At 41.5% G+C, this 21,323-nt stretch overlaps 1 protein-coding gene across 1 annotated transcript in view; it reads left to right on the top strand.

Annotated features, from left to right (window-relative positions):
- The window catches only part of LOC126263583 (hillarin), a 594,299-nt gene that overhangs the window by 544,949 nt on the left and 28,027 nt on the right, over positions 1–21,323 (top strand). Inside the window, exons 4-7 of the mRNA XM_049960675.1 lie at positions 16,542–16,782; positions 16,945–17,027; positions 20,702–20,845; positions 20,979–21,197. Coding sequence (XP_049816632.1) covers positions 16,542–16,782; positions 16,945–17,027; positions 20,702–20,845; positions 20,979–21,197 — 687 coding nt within the window. The remainder of the gene's footprint in view (positions 1–16,541; positions 16,783–16,944; positions 17,028–20,701; positions 20,846–20,978; positions 21,198–21,323) is intronic.

Raw genomic sequence — 21,323 nt, 5'->3', positions numbered from 1 at the left:
GAAACATTTTAAAACGATTTACTGATATAAAATAGTGTTGAGTACACTGGAAATCAATTTAAAATACTCGTACATAAAAGACGTTAGTAGGTAGTTGCCCCTGTCGAGTTTTAACAGACTTAACGCTGTGCGCTATTAAAAAGAAACATAACATAGAACGACATTCAAGGCGAGTAAACTGCTTATGCCTGTAAGCTACGTACTGCAAAATAAAGAGGCAGTAGATTACCTTCTACAGTAGATAGCGCAGTCCAAGAGACACCAAAAACGAGATCGGGCCTAAAGAAATGCGTCTCAAAATGTAAACATGTAACAAATGCCGTTGTACATGTGCTCGCCGAGTAAATTAATACTCGGTACTGGACTATAACAATGTATAGCTACAGTGCGCTGATCACAGCGGATAGCGCCATGGAAGGAGAATTAGGACAAAGTTATCTTAACAGTCAAATGTAGAGATGAGTTTCAGAAACAAACAGTGGAAAACTAATAAAATTCCTTATTAAAAATATAAATAATATGCTTATATAAATGGGATGTAATGAGCAAGGATGAGTAATGATTTAAAACTTAAAATGTATAAAGTATACACTGTAATAGCGCAGGAGGGAACAAATGTATAACAGAACATTCTCAAATAATATTTGGTGGATTAAACGGAATACATCTGGAATGAAGCGCCAAAGAAACTGGCTTAGGCACGCGTATTCAAATACAGAGATATGTAAGCAGGCAGAATACGGCGCTATGGCCGGCAACGTCTGTATAAGACAACAAGTGTCTGGCACAGTTGTTAGATCGGGTACTGCTGCTACAACGGCAGGTTATCAAGATTTAATTCAGTTTGAATGGACTGGGTGTTGTGTGCTGTCCTTAGGTTAGTTAGGTTTAAGTAGTTCTAAGTTATAGGGGACTGATGACCGTAGATGTTAAGTCCCATAGTGCTCAGAGCCATTTTTTCAGTTTGAATGTGGTGTTATAGTCGGCGCACGAACGATGGGACACAGCATCTTCGAGGTAGGGATGATGTGGGAAATTTCCTGTATGACCATTTCACGAGTGTACCGTCAATATCAGGAATCCGGTAAAACGTCAAACCTCTGACATCGCTGTGACTGCAAAGATATCCTGCAAGAACGGGACCAACGACGACTGAAGAGAATCCTTCGGCGCGATAGAAGTACAGCCCTTCCGCAAATTGCTGCATATTTCAATGCTGGACCTCCAACAAGTGTCAGCGTGCGAACCGTTCAACGAAACACCATCTATATGGGCTTTCAGAGCCGAAGGCCCTCTTGTGTACTCTTGATGACTACACGACACAAAGCTTTACGCCTCGCCTGGGCCCGTCAACACTGACATCGGACTTTTGATGACTGGAAACATGTTGCCTCTTCGGACGAGTTTCGTTTCAAATTGTATCGAGCGGATGGACGTGTAGGGGTATGGAGACTACCTCATGAATCCATGAACCCTGCATGACAGCAGGGGACTGTTCATGCTGTAGGAGATTCTATAATGGCGTGGGGCGTGTGCAGTCGGATTGATGTGGGACCCCTGATACGTCTAGATACGACTCTGAGAGGTGACACGTACGTAAGCATACTATCTGATCACCTGCATTCATTCATGTCCATTGTGCATTCCAACGGACTTGTGAGACTGCAGCAGGACAATGCGACACTCCACACCCAGAATAGCACCAGAATCACCTTTCTGAGCTTAAACATTTCCGCTGGCCACCAAAGTTACCAGCATTATAGAGCATATCTGGGATGCCTTGCAACGTGCTGTTCAGAAGAGATCCCCACCCTCTCGTACTCTTACGGATTTACGGACAGCCCTCCAGAATTCATGGTGTCAGTTCCCTCCAGCACTACTTCAGACATCAGTAGAGTCCGTGCCATGTCGTGTTGCGGCACTTTTGTTTGCTCGTGGGGGCCCTACACGACAGTAGGCAGGTGCACCAGTTTCCTTGGCTCTTCAATGTATAATGCACCCGGATTACTAAACCGGGGACATGAAATATTTAAGAAAGCTTGTAATTTCTTTGTAAGACCAATCTGAAGATTCGTTAAACAAGGCGAGATGCGTCATTGGCCAAATATTAAATAATAAAGCCTATTTTGCTGCCAAGACTGTCTATCTACTCAAAATATTTATCATTGGCCGCTGTATCATCTCCTACTGAGTTGGAAAAAGTTCTGCACAGAACTCTGTTCTGAGTAGAAAAGACGCAACGTACTGAGGATATTGTACAGATGTTGTTCACCTGTAGATACAACAGCGGCTCCTGCAGACTTGGCTAGCAGCTGCGTTTATGTTCGAACATGCATTTCTCGCGGTACATGTGACTCTCGCGGCGTTTCCATGTTTTTCTCCAGGCCCTGTAAATAGGTGGGTCTACGCAATCAATGTCAATGCGATTACAATCCTCCTGGGTGTACTGTCGCGTCAATTTATAAAATACTAAAAATATTAAATCATACATTTTTGGCTGTGTTGTAGCTGCTACAAGATGGCCGAGATGTCTGGTATAGCATTGTAAGTATTTTATAAAATGACGTGGCAGTACATCCAGAGGGATTTTAACGAGACGTCTCAGCTGCAGTAAAAAACTTTATTGCTCGACCTGTCTCGGTCTTACAGAACAAGTTATTTATCCGCTAGGGAATGTCGTTACATAACTGATCTGGCGGAATCGATAGACACTATTAATGGAAACATAGCACTATCTAACGTTTGCGAATACGTCTCCATTACACTGTGGTGACAAAATTCATCGGATACCTCCTAATATCGTGTCGAACCTCCTTTTTCCCGTCGTAGTGCAGTAACTTGACGTGACATGCACTCAACAAGACGGTGGAAGTCGCCTGCAGAAATACTGAGTAATGCTGCCTCTCGCAGTGGTTAGACACTGGACTCGCATTCGGGAGGACGACGGTTCAATCCCGCGTCCGACCATCCTGATTTAGGTTTTCCGTGATTTCCCTAAATCGCTCCAGGCAAATGCCGGGATGGTTCCTTTCAAAGGGCACGGCCGACTTCCTTCCGCGTCCTTCCCTAATCCGATGAGACCGATGACCTCGCTGTCTGGTCTCCTTCCCCAAACCAACCAACCAACCAATGCTGCCTCTAGAGCCAACGACAGTTGCGGAAGTGTTGCCAGTGCAGGATGTTGTTCACCAACTGACATCCCGATTTTGTCCCAAAAACGTTCGATGTGACTCGTGTTGGGCGATCCAGGTGGACAAAACAGGAGCTTGAATTGTCTAAAATGTTCATCAAACCAGTCGAAAATAATTGTGGTCCAGTGACATGACATCGTTTTTTTTGGAACGTGAAGACCTTGAATGGCTGCAGATCTTCTCCAAGTAGCCGAACATAACAATAGTCAGTCAATGATCGGTTCAGTTGGACCAGAGGACCCAGCCTCTTCCCTGTAAACACAGCCCACACCATATTGGACCCACCACCAGCTTGCACAGTGCCTTGTTGACAACTTGGGTCCATGGCTTGGTGGAGTCTGCGCCATACTCGAACCCTACCATCAGTTCTTACCACCTGAAATCGGCAGTCATCAGACCATGATTTTCCAGTCGTCTAGGGTCCAACCGATAACGGTCAGAGCCCTGGAGTGTCGCAGCAGGTGATGTACTGTTAGCTAAAGCACTCGCGTCGGTCGTCTGCTGCCCATTAACGCCAAACTTCGCCGCACTCTCCTAACGGATACGTTCGTCATACGCCCCATATTGATTTCTGTGATTATTTTACGTAGTGTTACTTGTTCGTTAGCACTGATAACTCTACACAAACGCCGCTGCTCTCGGTCGTTAAGTGAAGGCCGTCGGCCACTGCGTTGTCGGTGGTGAGAGGTAATGCTTGAAATTTTGTATCCTCGGCACAATCCTGATGCTGTGCGTTTCGGAACATTGAATTCTGTAGCGATTTCAGAAATGGAATGTCACATGTGTCTAGCTCCAACTACCATTCCGCGTTGAAAGTCTGTTAATTTCCGTCGTGCGGCCGTAATTACGTCGGAAACCTTTTCACATGAATCACCTGAGTACAAATGACAGCTCCGTCAACGTACTGCTCTTTTATACCATGTGTACGCGATACTGTCACCATATGTATATGTGCGTACCACTATCCCATGATAACCTCAGTGTAGTACGTACATCGGACAAAAAATATTTTGTCAGGAGACATCACGCTAATACCATGTAACTCTAGCTTTGATAATGCCCTTAATTCAAGGCAGAAGAGAACCCATCGGTTTCTTCTAGTATGTCATACCCAGCTGAAGCCAGTCATTGGTGACTAGAACCGGTAGAGCTACCAAACTGCGTAGATGAAGACTGCTATGTAGCTCCGTCAGTTCAAAATAGTCACGGATATTTTCTGTGCGTGTTAAGAGGAGGTGATTTAGCGGGCCAGGGCAGGTGCGCTAGGGTGCCTGAGTGTTTAATTAATCAGCAGCGTACCCCGAAAAGTCAGAAAATTATGACCAGTGCCCACCGCGGCGTTGGATGCCGCCTGGTGGCGTTACAGGCACGTCACTCGGTAACAAAAGTGTGTAAGCGGAGCTGACACGAAGGGGAACGAAGTTATAGGCTGCAAATGGGGAAATCCTTTGAGATAAGCGACTTTGACAAATGGCAGATTATTATTACGCCGAGCCTGTGAACGAATATCTCTAAAACGGCAAAGCTGCTCGAATGTTCACGTGCTACTGTCGTGAACATCTACGGAAAGAGGTAGAAGGACAGTGAAACTACCACTAGGCGCTGAGTGGTTGGACGTCCATGATTCTTCACAGAACGTGGGGTTCGGAGTCTTGTCTGCTCTGTAATGTAGCATAGATGGAGATCTGCGGCACCTCTGTCGAAAGAGCACAATGCCGGTGCACCCACAAGTGGTTGGGAGCACACCGTTCATCGTACATTGTTGAACAAGGAGCTTCACAGCAGACCTCCCCTACGTGTTCACATTTTGACCCAACGACATCGTCAGTTACGATTGCAGTGGGAATGGGATCATCGGGATTCGACTGTCGATCAATGGACAGCTCTTCGGGTGAATCACATTTTTGCTACACTAGGTCGATGGTCGTCGCCACAAACGCCGTCGTCGAGGTGAACGGCGACTCGAAACGTGCAGCGCGCCAGGGACGAAGGCTGATGAGACCAGTATTATGCTATTCGAGATATTGTCCTGAGCTTGCATGGGACCTGTGGTAGTAATCGAAGAAACGTTGATAGCTGCATCCCTTCATGTTTGATGTCTTCCCCGACGGCGATATCATCTTTCAGCAATGTAACTGTCCGTGTCTCGGAGCCAGAACCGTGCTACAGTGTTCTGAGGAGCATTGTAGTGAACTCGCGTTGATGTCTCGGCGTCCAAATTCGTCTGATGTAAATCATATTGAAACCATCTGGGTCGCTATCAGGCGCCGTCACCGGGTTCGCAAATCAGCGGCCCATTATTTACCCGAATTACATGACCTGTGCGTACACATCTAATGCTACATTCCTCCACAAACCTACCAACAAACTATCGGTTCCCTAATACTCACTGCTGTATTTCGTTTCAAAGAAGGACAGACAAGCTGCTAAGCAGATGGTCAAATGATTTGGCCCATCATTGCATGCGTACAACCCCTGTGAACACGTCATCTTGGAACTTGGAAGACCAGTGTCCACAGCAGGCTCATCGTGAAGATATAGAAGCAAGAGCAACACTTGATCACCGAGAATTTTGAAATAAACTTCCTGGTTCATGTTCACGCTAACCTGAATGAGTGAACGCAAGTGATGATACGAAAACTGCCTCAAAACATCACAGAACCACCTGTGATCTGAAGTATACCTGTAGGATCTCCCGCATGCCAGCCGGCCACGCACGACTCCTGCAACGTGCGGGCACTCTCATTCGAGGTGATCGACGGTTCACAATCAGACACCTCGCTTCTCAACTGGACGTATCTGTAACTAGTGCTGACACATTCGTCCATCAGTGGGGTTTCTCGAAAGGCGTGTGCCCGTTGGAGTCCTCGCCGCCTAACAGAAGACAATAAAGAACAACGAGGGGCCATCTGTGCTGAATTGAATTGGTTGCGCGTTACGAGACTAACCGTGACAAGTTTTTTGTCGACCATAGTCACAGTCTGTGACATATAGGTTCATCAATACGAATGGGAAACAAAACGGCAATCTATGGAGTGGCGCCAACCATCTCTCTTCCGAAGAAAAAGTCCAAATTCGCACCCTCCACCGGTAAAGCCATGGAGACCGTCTTCAGGGACTCTGCAGGGCTTATTCTGTTTGATGACCTCGCTCATGGTGCAACGATCAACTCCTGAAATGTACTGTGCTATCCCCAGGAAACTGAAGACACAATTTCAGTGTGTTCGTCGCCACAAAGATGTAAACGAACTTCTCCTTTTACGTAACAAAGCAAGATCTCACACAAGTGTGCGCGCCCGAGAACAGCTCATAAAACTTCATTAGACTGCTCTTCCTCCACAGCCCGGATCTCGCGCCTTCCGGCTTCCATCTCCTTGGCCCAATGAAGAATACACACCGCGGAATGCAGTACGTAGATTATGAGGAGTTTACTAATGCAGCAAGACCATGGCTACGACCCATGAGGGCACAAAGCCCTCCCAGTAAGATAGCGTAAGGCTGTCGCATTAAACGGAGATTATGTTGAAAACAGGGTTTTGTAGCAAAAAGAGTAGTGAATAGTATGGTGTGTTGGAATCCTGCTTTCAGAAAACTATGTGTTGCATTACTTAGCACCTCTCATGACTTACTATTCCTGCCACATTTTCATATTAAATTTTTCATGGTGACTCTATAAGACTATTTTCATTATTTATTACCCAGATATCATCATCATCATCATCATCATAATCTTGGACAGTTTCCAGCCACTGGCTGGGTCTGTCGGGAACACAAACCCAGCCAGTGGCTGGAAACTGTCCAAGATGATGATGATGATGATGATGATGATTACCCAGATATGAAAAAGCTTTATTCGCGTAGAATACGCAGGCGTCAAACTAATGTTTGTTTGAACATTAGTTAGTGTCCGTAAAAATATTTACTTCGCTACTTTTGTGCTTCTCCTTAGCCCTACAAATTAGTCCATTATGACTGGAACAACCTGCATATAAAATTCAAAAAAGTTCATCACTCCTAAAACAAATGCAAAAAAAATACAACTGAAACAACGATTTGTGAAACAACCTGTACTGAACAAGCAGCCCACCTTCTTCGTATTCACAAAAACCAGATATCGCTTTCAAGTATCTTCCAAGTGTGAGATCTGTGCTGGCCACATTACCTGATATTTACGGAACTAAACGAATTGAAATCAAGGAAAAATCGATACTACCAAAACATACCTGAAGTAATACTTTTCTTCTCATTTGTTGATAGGTACCTGAAAGTTCAAAATTCTGACTGGTCTCATGTACATCATACAGTTGCACGCCGTGTATGACCATAATTGGAGGGTCACATGCTTGTCGACAGATTGCCTTGGATAGCAGTTTCAACACCTTTTGTAGTCTCTTATAGCTACAGGGCAGTACTGCAGTACATGGAGACGATCACAGCGATGTCAGACCTTACCCTGGGAGATTCTTCCAACCTTTCGTTAGATAGTAATTCATACCAGACCATTTTCCTCGTCATGTTGCGCTGATGTGTGTGGAACATGTCAAGGGGCTGTCGGCGAGAAAGATGAGACGCATCTTAGAGGACAACAGAAACATTAAGTGGACGTGAGAGTCCAATAGGGAGATGGGAAGGGCTGTGCACCTACCACCCCATCATCTCCCGCAGCTCTGCAATACATACGTTTTATTCATCACAGAATTCTCAAACATTTCTAGAAATCCAGAATGAAATTTTCACTCTATTGCGGAGTGTGCGCTGATATGAAACTTCCAGGCAGATTAAAACTGTGTGCCGGACCAAGACTCGAACCTTTGCCTTTCGCGGGCAAGTGCTCTACTATCTGAGCTACCCAAGCACGACTCACGACCTGTCCTCATAGCTCAGGAAAAGGTTCCGAGTTCGAGTCTCGCTCCGGCACACAGTTTTAATCTGCCAGGAAGTTTAATTTCTAGAAATGATTATTTATGATTCGGCTAAACGGCAATTGGACTGCCGCAAGGTGAAATACTATAGCCTCGGTAAAAGCTCCGTAACTTATGTTTGTTTAGTAGTTACGCTGTTGACGAGAAATTACGCAGTTTCCCTCGTCGCAGTTGCTTTCTTACGCGATCTAAACTCAAGGTAGGCGGCGAACCTTCGCAGAGCAGTGCTGGAACAGAACCCCTCATCTCTTTTTCTGCCACTCCCCATATCTGCTATTGTTGGTACACAAACTCGCGCGTAGAGACTATTAAGTTTTACACGGCAGATCGTTGGTTTGGCTCACGACGCGGTCCTGTTACAAGAGTAGGTGTGCTTGTTTGAATCGCAGCAAAGCCTTTGTATTCAATCGTCGATCGTTTGAAAGGTAAGACACTAATACACATGATTTTGTCTAGCTCATAGTCCCTAGCAAGCACGTCATTGCCGATTTTGTACGAAAGCTTCAGTTTTCTAGGTTTTCAGAAAACGTTTCATTTAAGTCTTGCTGTAAACGGTTTATTGCAATTTTCTAGATTTTTCGCTTTTTTCACGGACCTGAACAGAATTGTTTTACGCTTTATGTAACCATGTATATATGTTGGCGAGAGCTAGGACGACTAGATGACGAAAAGTATGTGTGTTGGTTGAGCATAGCTGTAGCGTCTTTTATTAGTAATCAAAACGTCCTGGGTTCCGGGTTCGAACCGCACCACTGCTTAAATTTAAAATAAAAATCATCAGCAATGGTGGGCGAAGACTTCCAGCATAAGAAGTCATCCTCATTCTGGCAACGACCTTATCAAAGGGGGCGAGGGTTCAGGGCACTCTCTTACCTTTGAGGTCAGAAAGCGCCTGTAAAACGCGGAAGAATCAACAATGATCAACGCCTTGAGGATGCAAAAGGCAATGGAAACCACTGCGTTAAAGACACGTAATGTGTATCCATAGGACATGTGGCCCGTAATTGGTAAAATGTCATGACGATCTCCCCATTGATAAAAGATTCCGGACTAGTCCCCAGTTCGGATCTCCGGGAGGTGTCTGACAAGGGGGAGGTGGCCATGAGAAAAAGATTGAATAACCAACGAAATGATAACTTTCTGCGAGTCGGAGCATGGAATGTTAGAAGTTTGAAAGTGGCAGGGAAGCTAGAAAATCTAAAAAGGCTCAGTCTAGATGTGGTAGGTGTCTGTGAAGTGAAATGGAAAGGAGACAAGGATTTTTGGTCAGACGAGTATAGGGTAACATCAACAGCAGCAGAAAATGGCGTATCAGGAGTGGGATTCGTTACAAGAAGGGAGGTAAGTGACTGTGAACATTTCAGTGTCAAAGTTGTTCTCATAAGAATCGACAGCAAACCAACACCGACAACAATAGTTTAGATACACATGGTGAGTAGCAAGCAGAAGGTGAAGAGATAGAGGAAGTATATGAGGATATTGAACGGGTAATTCAGTACATAATAGTCATGAGGGATTGGAATGCGGTTGTAGGGGAAGGAAGGGGCAGAAGAAAGGGTTACGGGAAAATGTGGGTTTGGTAGTAGGGATGAAAGAGGAGAACATCTCTTTGAGTTCTGCAATAAATTTCAGATGTTAATAGCGAATACTGTTCAAAAATCACAATAGTATGGGGTATACTTGGAAACGGCCGGGAGATACAGGGAGATTTCAGTTAAATTACATCATTGTCAGGCAGAGGTTCCGAAATCAGATATTGGATTGTAAGGTGCACCCAGGAGCAGATGTAAACTCAGATCACAATTTGGTAATGATGAAGAGTAGGCTGAAGTTTAAGAGACCAGTGCGCAAAGAAGTGGGATACAAAAGTACTAAGGAATGAATAGATACAGATACTCATGAAGTTCTCTGAGCTATAGATACTGCGATAATAAATAGCTCAGTAGGCAGTTCAATTAAAGAGGATAGGGCATCCCTAAAAAGGGCTGTCACAGAGTTTGTAGGGAAAAAAGTGAGTACAAGGCACGTAATGGCGAAGAAATCGTGGGTAACAGAAGAAATACCGCAGTTGACCGACAAAAGAAGAACGTACAAAAATATTTAGGAAAATTCGGGAATACGGAAATACCACTAAGGAGTGAAATAAATAGGAAATGCAGGGAAGCTAAGACGAAGTGGCTGCGTGAAAAAATGTGAAGAAATCAAAGAAATGATGGTCGGAGGGGCTGCCTCAGCATATAGAAAAGTCAAAACAACCTCCGGTGAAATTAAAAGCAAGGACGATAACATTAAAAATGCAGTGGGAATTCCGCTGTTAAATGCAGAGGAGAGAGCGGATCGCTGGGGACAGTACACTGAGGGCCACTATGAAGGGAAAGACATTTCTGATGGCTCTGAGCACTATGAGACTTAACATCTTAGGTCATCAGTCCCATAGAACTTAGAACTACTTAAACCTAACTAACCTAAGGACATCACACACATCCATGCCCGAGGCAGGATTCGAACTTGCGGCCGTAGCAGTCCCGCGGTTCCGGACTGAAGCGCCTAGAACCGCACTGCCACCACGGCCGGCGACATTTCTGATGACGTGTTGAAGAAACCGGAGTCAAACAAAAAAATTATTCACGTAAGTGTGTGTAGAATGTGTGAAACTGACGATATACCACCAGACTTTTGGAAAAACATCATTCGCACAATTCCCAAAGCTGCAAGAGCTGACAATTGTGAGAATTATCGCACACTCATTAATTGCTCATGCTTCCAAGTCGCTGACAAAATTAATATACAGATTGATGGAAAGGAAAATTGAGTATCTGTTAGATGACAATCAGTTTGGCTTTAGGAGAGGCAAACACACCAGAGGGGCAGTTCTGACGTTGCGGTTGATAACGGAAGCAAGACTAAAGAAAAATTAAGACACATTTATAGGATTTGTCAATGTGGAAAAAGCATTCGACTATGTGTGGTAAAATGGTGCCAGATGTTCGAAATCTTGAGAAAAATAGGGATAAGCTACAAGGATACACGGATAGGTCTACGTAGAAGAACCAAGAGATAATAAGAGTGGAAGACCGAAAACGAAGTGCTTGGATGAAAAAAGATGTAAGACAAGGTTGTAATCTTTCGTCCCTGCTGTTCAATCTGTGTGTCAAAGAAGCCATGACGGAAATAAAAGTAAGATTAAAGAGCAGAATTAAAAATCAAGGTGAAACGATATCAGTGTTACGATTCGCTGATGACATTGCTATCCTCAGTGAAAGTGAAGAATAATTACAGGACCTGCTGAATGGAATGAACAATCTAATGAGTATAGAATATGGATTTTGAGTAAACAGAAGGAAGACGAAAGTAATGAAAAGTAGCAGAAATGAGAACAGCCAGAAACTTAACATCGTAATTGGCGATCACAAATTAGATGAAGTTAAGGAATTCAGCTACCTAGGAAGCAAAATAGCCCCTGACGGACCGAGCAAGGACATAAAAAGCTGACTAGCAATGGTAAAAAGGACATTCCCAGTTCTACTGGTATCCAGCATATGCCTTAATTTGATGAAGAAATGTCTGAGAACACATATTTGGAGCACAGCGCTGTATAGTGAGACATGGACTGTGGGAAAACTGGAACAGAAGAGAATCAAAGCATTTGACGTTTGACGCTACAAAAAAATGTTGAAAATTAGGTGGACTGATAAGGTAAGGGGGAGACTCGCAGAAGCGACGAGGAAAGGAAAATTTGGAAAATACTGACAAGAAGAAGGAACAGGATGATAGGACATCTGTTAAATACTTCAGTGAATATCTTCCATAGTACTAGACGGAGCTGTAGAGGAACGCAGAGATTAGATACATTCAGCAAATAATTGAGGACGTAGGTTGCAACTACTACTCTGAGATGAAAATGTTGGCGTAGGAGAGGAACTTGTGACCCGACACATCATATCAGTTAGAAGAATGATGAGTGAAAAAAAGTAATTTTTGATGGCTTATTAGTGGCTTGAAACAATCGTTTCGACAAAAGAAATTCTATTTATTACATAGTATGTGGTTTGACAACAGTATAGGCGCAATCCGGACCCGACAATGTAGCTAATGAGAGTAGATGCGCCGACTGAAACTGAATGGCGGTAATCGGTATTGACTCTCTTCAGACTACCAAACAGGAAAGGAGGATAGAAGGATGGGTAAAATTTTATTATTATGATTACTATTATTGTTACTTCATTTCCATCGTATCAGCATGTCCTCGCAAAGATGCGATCGCCTTCGACATCAGTGGGAGAAAACCCATGTGGTGGCGACCAATCAGATCGATGCACGTCTTCTCGCAAGTGTGTATGAATAACAGTTGAGGGGATCATTCTGTCAAATGGAGAAAAGGGGAACGTATGTCAGCTTCTCCTAGCACGAATGATCCAGCTGCGAGGGGTGCTGCAGAAAGCATTTCGGAGAAAGTTCGAGAAATATTGTTTGTACTTAAGAGTTCTTGTCAACTGCACATGACGGTCGTAGAGGTATTTCCAGAAATCGAGGGCTGATTTGTCATCGCCACTAAATAGGTAGGGGACAGCGTGCCCGCTAATCCAAGTCACTGAGTGGGTCTTAGTGGGAAATAGTCCGTGTCTGGGAAGAGAAGTATTTGTGCGGTGATGCCGTCAAGAGTCGTGCGTGTAATGAACGCCAACATCTGGCAGACCAAACGCCAACCACAGCTCGCCTCTCCGCTGACAAGTCGACGGCCATCGTCGTCTCGCGTGCCACGCGTGGTACATAATGGCGAAGCCGCCAGATGTGTCAAATGGAGACGCGATTTGCATACTTTCTCCCCATTAACCGTCACGTACCAAGTTGCCTGACGCAAGAGTTAGAGTGTGCATTGCTCACCACACAGCATTCCACCAAACCGAGGCGATGTTTTTCTACAATCACATTTGGCAGAAGCCGCGATTGCAGAGAGGCACACACTATCTTGGCCATCTGCAGCTTGTCGTCTAGTGGCTAGCATTGCTGCCTCTGGATCACGGGGTCCCGGGTTCGATTCCCGGCCGGGTTGGGGATTTTCTCTGCCCGGGGACTGGGTGTTTTTGTTGTCCTCATCATTTCATCATCATCATCATCATCATCATTTGTGACAGTGAGTACATTGGATTGTGAAAAACAATTGACTGTGTAAAAATTGGGCCTTTGAACAGGCACTGATGACCGCACAGTTCAGCGCCCCACAAACCAAACATCATCATCACTATCTTGGCCGTCGGTAGATGTGAAGGGAGAAGCGTGGTCTGGTTCTAGCTGTATTCTAGAAAGACATAGCTCAAGCAGAAAAAGGGCACTGGGATGGAACATCTGTCAGCGGCACTGGAGCAGTGAGCGAACTCCGGGTAAAGACTCTCCTCAGTAGACTAGTGAGGCAAAACGGAATACGTCGATCGTTGAACCACTAAGCGACAGAATCCTGAAGTTCAATTAAACGCATCATGTCATTCTCACATGTCTACGATGTCAACCCAACAGGATGTCTGAAAAAAAAAAACAGACTACACTTCCACCAAATCAAGTAAAGTTGTTACAGACACAATACTTTGACATTCAGTACATGGTTCCTACTCTGCCCACAGTATCATTACCATTAATGCTCATTATCAGTACTTCATGAAAATATGGAGCCTCCTTGTTTGTCCAAATGCTGTTATTATAATATCAGAAGCAATATGTTGTCTCCAAATGGCTTAATCACACAGTTTGTAACCTTTTATACATTAATGCAGAGAACAGCACTATGAAGAATTACTGTGAGGACTACTATTCTCCACTTGTTTAAGGAGTGTGTTAAAAATGGCACTTCTGCATGCAACTCAATTGATTTGAAAAGCCATATTTTGTTGGAAATATATAGGATTTCTTTGGCAGCCAGAAACAGGTTTAGGAAGATAAATAGCAGGTGTAGAATGTATCAGCTTCAGCTATTATATAACACTCTGTTCTGCAAATCTTAAAGACAAGTTAAAGTAACACGATATATTAACTAGTCAGAGAAAATGAATGAAAGTGCAGGAACATGTTGTCAGATGTCTCCCAGTTGTGCACAGGAATCTGGATGCCACGGCCATAAGGTCAGTGTGACTACAGTGCCAAATGTGGCTAGCCGTGCAGCACGAGCCAGTTGAAGCAACAGGAAAAGACAGTATGTGTCAATCAGTGACCAGCTACATTGCACTGTGATGGTGTTCTTCATTACAACATGGCCCACAGGCAACAACTGGATGACCTCACACGGACAAGAATCATTAGGAAACTGGAAGGAGGATAAAGTGTGATGAGCGAAACCTACGAGTTTGTTATTGCTCACTACATTGTTTCACACGCATGCAGGCACTGCTGTTTGAAGGAGAAGAGTCTGAGGAGGTGATCAATCATGGTTAACTACAGTAGCAGTGACAGCTAAATTGTGCAATGGGTAAGAAGGGATCCAAGTCAGACAGTGGGTGCAATTGAAGCCAAACTTAACATGATTGCAAGGCACATAATCTCAGGTTCCACAGTGGCATGGTGATTGCATAGTGGAGGAACACTTGCTCAGTGGCCAGTAAATTCCATTGACACCCACACATGGAAAGCACGGCTTGCGATTGTGCCAAGAGCGTGGGGACTGGACCAACTAGAAGTAGGCTTTTGTGCTCTTATCACATGAGAGTAGATTCAGTCTGAGTAGTGATTCTGGCTGCATTCTTACGTGGTGGGAGGTAGGAATGCATAACGCACCAACGAGTATTGTCAAACGTGATCATTTAGGTGGCCCAGCTGTTATGGCGTGGGGAGTCATAAGGTTGCATGGCTGACCTCCAAATCTATGGAAATGGAGCACTCACTGGTCAACATTTTTGTGACACTTTACTCCTTTCCCACATGCATTTTTTCAGGAGTGCATTTAGCCCTGACTTCAGTCTGTGGGTGACAATGCCGAACGGCACTGAAAAGCACAGGTGAAGGAACTCTTGGTACGAGAGGATATTCGGTGAACAGTCTGGCCTACCCATTCTCCCAAAAGCGAGCAGGTGTGGGATGTGGTGGGGAGACGTACTGCAGTATATCAACATGCTCCAAAGACTGTCCAGCACATGTCAATACACTGGTGGAGGAATAAAATGCTTTGCCAGAAAACTCCTTACCAACCTTGGGGCAGCATGGGAGCCTGTTGCAAAGCATTCATTGCTGGCTGTGGTGATCACAACCTATTAAGAACCTTGTCCTGTGTTTTGTAATGATCAGTGGACAATCACAAATTGTGATGACTGCAGTATAATCATTGTTTTTGAATAAAAGTGTAATTTCCATTTGTCTCATTGCATATTTCTTTCTGTTACCTTTGGTACTATAATGTAGCAGTTTTTTCTATGTATGGTGAAAGTTTTGTTGAGCTGTTACTTTGGCAGTTACACATCATGTAAAAGTTACTTTTGTCCTTACGTTTCACAGACTGGTGTATAATTTTATATGAGAAAGAGGCAGTTGCCATTTCCAAATGACAGTTTTCCCAAGTGTGAATTACCAGCATTTCACTTTCTTTCATGTCATTGCAGACTTGCACCTCATGTTGTATTTGATCTGTTGCCATCACTCCTCTTGAGAATTAACTTTTTACTGTCTTGTGTTACTAACCAAACTTACAAGTCAAATGCAGTTGTTACAACCCAGTAGTTTCGTACTCAGTGCACCAGTAACAGGAAATTTAATGCCACTTTAATTATGGGTAGTCTCAAATCTATTTTGGCTTTATGGTCTTCTGTTTCACTTGTGTCATGAACTTCATTCTGAGTTATTAGATTTGATGGTTTGCTCTTACAGGAAAGTTTATCTGTTTCATTTTAAATGAGGAATGGTACAAATAATCTATTCGCCATCAATAATTGTGTGATCTCTAACATTGTGCTGTTCAATAGAATTTTTCTCGATTGCATGAAAATTCAGCTACTTCCTCAATCTGATGAGTATTCTGAGCTAGCTTGTATCATACTTAGTTGTGATACTTCAAATGTGTTGAATTTATATTCTCCCTCTATTTCAATCCAAACGATGAAATTTGTTCCTTTTCTACTGACAGCCACATTTAGTGTTTTGACTTTTTGCTAATTTTCAAAGTAATTTTTGAAGCCTGCATTCCAAGCATTCATTGTCCCTTTGCATGGCTCCAGTTTCTTTCCATCACTGCATTTACAGGACTTTTACACCTACAAACAACTCCCACACAGGTGTAATTTTTTATCTCTGGATCTGCTGATGTTGGACCTGACTCCTGTTTGTGCATAATGGACATATACATTTGTTGATATTTAGTAAAGTTGTGAAATTTTCCCATCATTTTTGTATCCACACTATGTAAGAAGCAAATGACAAATACAGTTTTATAACATGGTGCCGATGGTTACAGGGCAGCGACAGCAGCTCTGGTTGAGAAGCAAAGCAGAGAGATGTTGGAGCTGATCAACGAGAAGCGTAGTGAGTACATGATGGCAGAGTCTCTGTACCTGGATGATGGAGATGGCTACACAGATGATGTGCTGCTACCATACCCCAGTCAGGCACCACAGCCAGCACCACCAGCTCTCTCGAAATTTGAAGTTTACAATGATCCTGTGGAGTTTGCTGATGTTGATCAAATTGCTATATCGGTTGGTATCTTTTAAGTTATTCCTCTTTTCTTATTTTAAAGTCATGTGATATAATTGGGAAAGAAGACTATGTTGTCACTACCTCTTTGCATTTAATTGCTGTAATGTTCTACTGATAACCTTATATTTGAGGAGCTAATAATTTACAAATGTTATTTTCAGGTTGCACAAGAAGACCAGAAGACTTTCACAGACTTGGTGAGACAGTTAGTTGGTCGATGTGGATCTGACATTGAAAAAGCAAGGTATAAAATTTGTTAGGATCTTGGCTTGTTCAATAACGTTGTTGGTTTAGTAATTTGAGTAAATCACTCTGTAATCTCATGTTTACTAATACAGTAATGGTGGTATTTCAGTGGGATATGTGTCTGTGAGATGTGGAATGTTACCTGGATAAATGTTTTCTGAGTTAATAGAAAGAATAGGGAAACACTGTAGTCATAATTCACTGCAACTGACAACAACATTGTGCTTTTTAATAAATTTTCCATTCCATTTTCTCTCTCTTGGGACCTAAAAATCAGGGTAAAAAATTAAGAAGCAATTTACTGTTTCATATGATAAACTATTTACGTTACTGTAATATATTTTCTAAATATTTAATTTGACTATTTACTTTGTAAGCTTCACTGGTTGTTGCTGTAAATGCTTAACAGATCTCTCACAGGAATGAAGAAAATTTCAGAATTTGATTATGCAGTAATATTTTACAATCACCAGGGAATACAGGAAAAAATAATGCCTGCCCCAGTTACATGTATCAAAGACATAAATAACATTGAAATCATTGAAAATTCACATGACTCATACACAGAGGCTCTATCCTAAATTTACTGTAAGTTATAAGAGATGGGCCAACAGCAAGTATCATTAAATTTCATGAGTAACAGTATTGACATAAGTTGCCACTCAACTCTTACGACAACATTTAAACATCTTCCCCTCTCTAGATAAAAGATGGGGTACATTAGGTCTGACATAGCTCAGAAAATATTCATTATCTAAACTGTCTAGTCTTATCATGTATTATGTTCTCTTTTTCATCAAACCACATGATTTTTGGAGGATTTAAGTGCAGGATTTTCATTATTTGCAATGTTGACAACAAATGAATAGCATTCTGAAATATAGGAGCTACATGTTAATATTTCCTTTTAAGCCTGTTTCATTAACTTAGCAGACTGGTGAACTGTCACTAGGCCACTACTGATTGGATGGCCATATCTGTCCCCTGGCAAGGTATACTGTTGTCCTTTAAGCTGTCCAAACACAGGTGACAACTTTGCCTTCATGTCATATCTTCTGTTCTCAGTTACCTCCTAACCACAATCATTGTCTGCATACATTGGGCTTGTGCCAATTTAGTTAAGATATTACTGAATGATGTCATTATGTGAAATGTGATTTATTCCTCTTGTTACATACAATTTTCAAATTTTTAGACTTGATGTCTAGGAGACATGTCAAGATTTGCAATACAGAAATAAAAAAGTTTACATTATTTTATACTTACATTTCTGAGATACTGTTGCACAAATACATACTGTAGTTTCCAGTAAGCAAAAAATAGAGTATGTAATTCCCTTGTTCCAATTGTGGAACTGTCCTCAATAAATTCTTCAATAGAACAACAACACTGTTACACCACAAGAGCAAAGAGAAATTTTTCATTAACAAAGATCCATTTTAAATATATTGTTGCCTTTTATTTTATTGTAGTTTTTAACCCCACATATTCTCGTGTCTGGGCCTAGAGTTTTAAAAGGGTGTCAGAAGTTTAAAATTCTCTCTGTGATAAGTGCTATAGTTGTAGTGGAAATGGAAAATGTCAAGAGTGTGTTGATTTTTAAATGTGAAGAACACCATCTCATATATGTAAATGGATGTAATAGATAATATTTTTAATTTTGTAAACATGTTCCTGATTATTTTCTGTTGTAATACAAGAAGCTGCATGACAATTACTTAATTTCCCAGAAGATTATGCCATAACAAATAATTGACTTGAAGTATGATTGTAGCTCTTGTCATGCGAATGCTAAGCTGTTCAGTTTATTTGCTAAGTAGGCTATGTAAAACTTTCAATTTAAATTTTTATCAAGATTTGGGTCTAAGAACTTTACATGATTTGACTCTGTAATATCCTGACCATTTCAGATTATTTTTATTTCAATCTGTTATAATTATTTTTCTTCAAAATGCATCATTTTGGTTTTAGTTACTTTCAGTTTTAGTCCATTTTGATGGAACATCACACATGGTTTTCTTAAGTATTTTGGACACTTTCTTTCAGGAAATTCATTTGCAATTAGAACTGATGTATCATCGCAAAATAAGACTGAATCAGCATCTGTTCCAAGTGGTAGGTCATTTATGTAGAGAAGAAAAAGATAAGAACAGAGTATAGAACCATGTGGGACTCCTTGGGAAATTGTTTTCCAGTATAAGTAATTGTTTCGATTTTGAGTTACATTTACTCTTCATTTTTAACCTGTTAAGGAAGGGTTGAATGACTTTAAAGCATTGTCCCACATTCTATTTGGACTTTATGGAGAAGTAAGGAGTGGTTCTCAAATGCACATCTGAAGGAGCATTGTATCAAACTTTACAGACACTGTCAAATACAGACACTGCACTAATGTATCACAATACTCAGTTCACTGAGAAAAAAATCCATATTCCTTTTATTGAAATTCCTTTTGTACATACATTTCCTGAAGCTTGTGAGAGCTCGATAAACAGAGCTGAATGATCTGAATTACCTAGGTCTGAGCAGTACTTATTTTCATTTTCAAGTTAGTAGTTTGTCATAACATTATCAATGTAGGACACCAACCTACTGTTTACCCTACTAACTTTGGTAAATGTCAACTTGACATCTGATTTCTGAATAAGTCGCAAAATTTTGTGATTTCACTGCTTTCAACTAACACATTTAAGTCAAAGCCTGTTGCTGCAGTCACAACTTTTTTCTTACTTTCTTTCTGAAGTTTTTTTGTTAGGAGGAACTGGAATTTAGCTAAGAACACTTTTGTCACAGCTCATCCAGGAATTATATAGATTGCAATAATCACTGCATTCAGATCATTTAACTCTACAGAGAAACTCTCAGACACACTTGTCACTTAAATAATTAAAATTTTCTCTTCCTTTATAATTGATGAACTAACAAGAATGCAGGAGACTCCATGAGACTTGTTTTTTCTACAGAAGCTGCCAACTACCTAAAATTATTAAGGTTTTTTACAACTTTTATACAATCTTCTATTAACCAAAGTTTGTTTAGACAGATTGTTTTGATATTTACTTATAGAATTTGAAGTTCATCAGTTTAAGAGTATTTAAGGTTTGGAAGTTCTGCTGTTAAGCCACTGATATTCCATTGCATCAGTAGAACATTTTTGTGGTTGACTATGACACTGTATGAGCGTTCTTTCTTTGGTATTTATAATTTTTATTTTCAGTTTGTATCTTTCCTTTGTCAGCCCTATCAGAATGTATGTTTCCCTTGCTTTTTAGGGTTTTACACATGTCTATAAACATTTTGTTGAAGTTTACAGAGCCTAAACTACCGTAAGATAGGCCATTTTTTGCCAGACATTTATCATTTACAACTTGTTTGTGTAAGTAAATACTGTCCCAAACCTGTTACTGTGTTCCTTATTTAGTTGATATTGACGTCAGTTACCAATCTTCTGTGAATAATACTATAAATTACAAGCCTGTACATGATTTTCTAATAAGATTCCATGTTTCTCTCACTAAAACTTTCTAAATCATTATGAAACAGTTCTATATAGCTTACTAAATGCACCCTCATACATGAGAGAGAGAAAGAGAGAGAGAGAGAGAGAGAGAGAGAGGGAGAGAGATTTTTGCATGTCTGCACACGAGGCTAAATGAAAACATTATTTTTCAGGACAATATTCAGATGGATTACAGTGAAGAATCTGAATACAATGCAGTTTGATGAAAATCTGAGAGGAGATACACCTATGGGTTTACTAAGAGGAATAAAGCATGGAACTGAAAGCTATCATGTGCTTTTCAAACGACTTTGCAGGCAAGAAGTTTTCCTGTTTTGAATCTTATTTTGAATATAATGTACAACAGAAAACAAACTACTCAAGGATTCTACCTATGTACCTATGTAAAAATGGAAATTAAAACTAAATTAAAAAGTTTGTGTCTTGCAGTTATGCTGGTCTTCACTGCGTAGTCATAAAGGGGTATTCAAAATCTGCTGGGTACCAACCTGGAGTTCGATTTGAAGATAACAGATTCAGAAATTCCTGGAATGCTGTTTATGTGGCTGGAGCTTGGCGTTTTGTACAGTGTAACTGGGGAGCCCGGCATCTTGTAAATGCCAAGGAAGTACCAAAAGCTGGTAGCAAAGGAAAGTCTGACAGTTTAAGGTACAGTATTGTTTTTGTAAAGGAATATCAGTTATGGAGAAAAAACAAGAATGTGCTTAATATTTTGTCACACATCATTTATAACCAAAAATTTTGTAGTAAATTACAAATCTTAAAAATGAAGCT

This window comes from Schistocerca nitens, chromosome 6 (assembly GCF_023898315.1).
Source record: "Schistocerca nitens isolate TAMUIC-IGC-003100 chromosome 6, iqSchNite1.1, whole genome shotgun sequence".
NCBI lineage: Eukaryota > Metazoa > Arthropoda > Insecta > Orthoptera > Acrididae > Schistocerca > Schistocerca nitens.
This window is presented reverse-complemented; position numbering and strand designations above follow the sequence as displayed.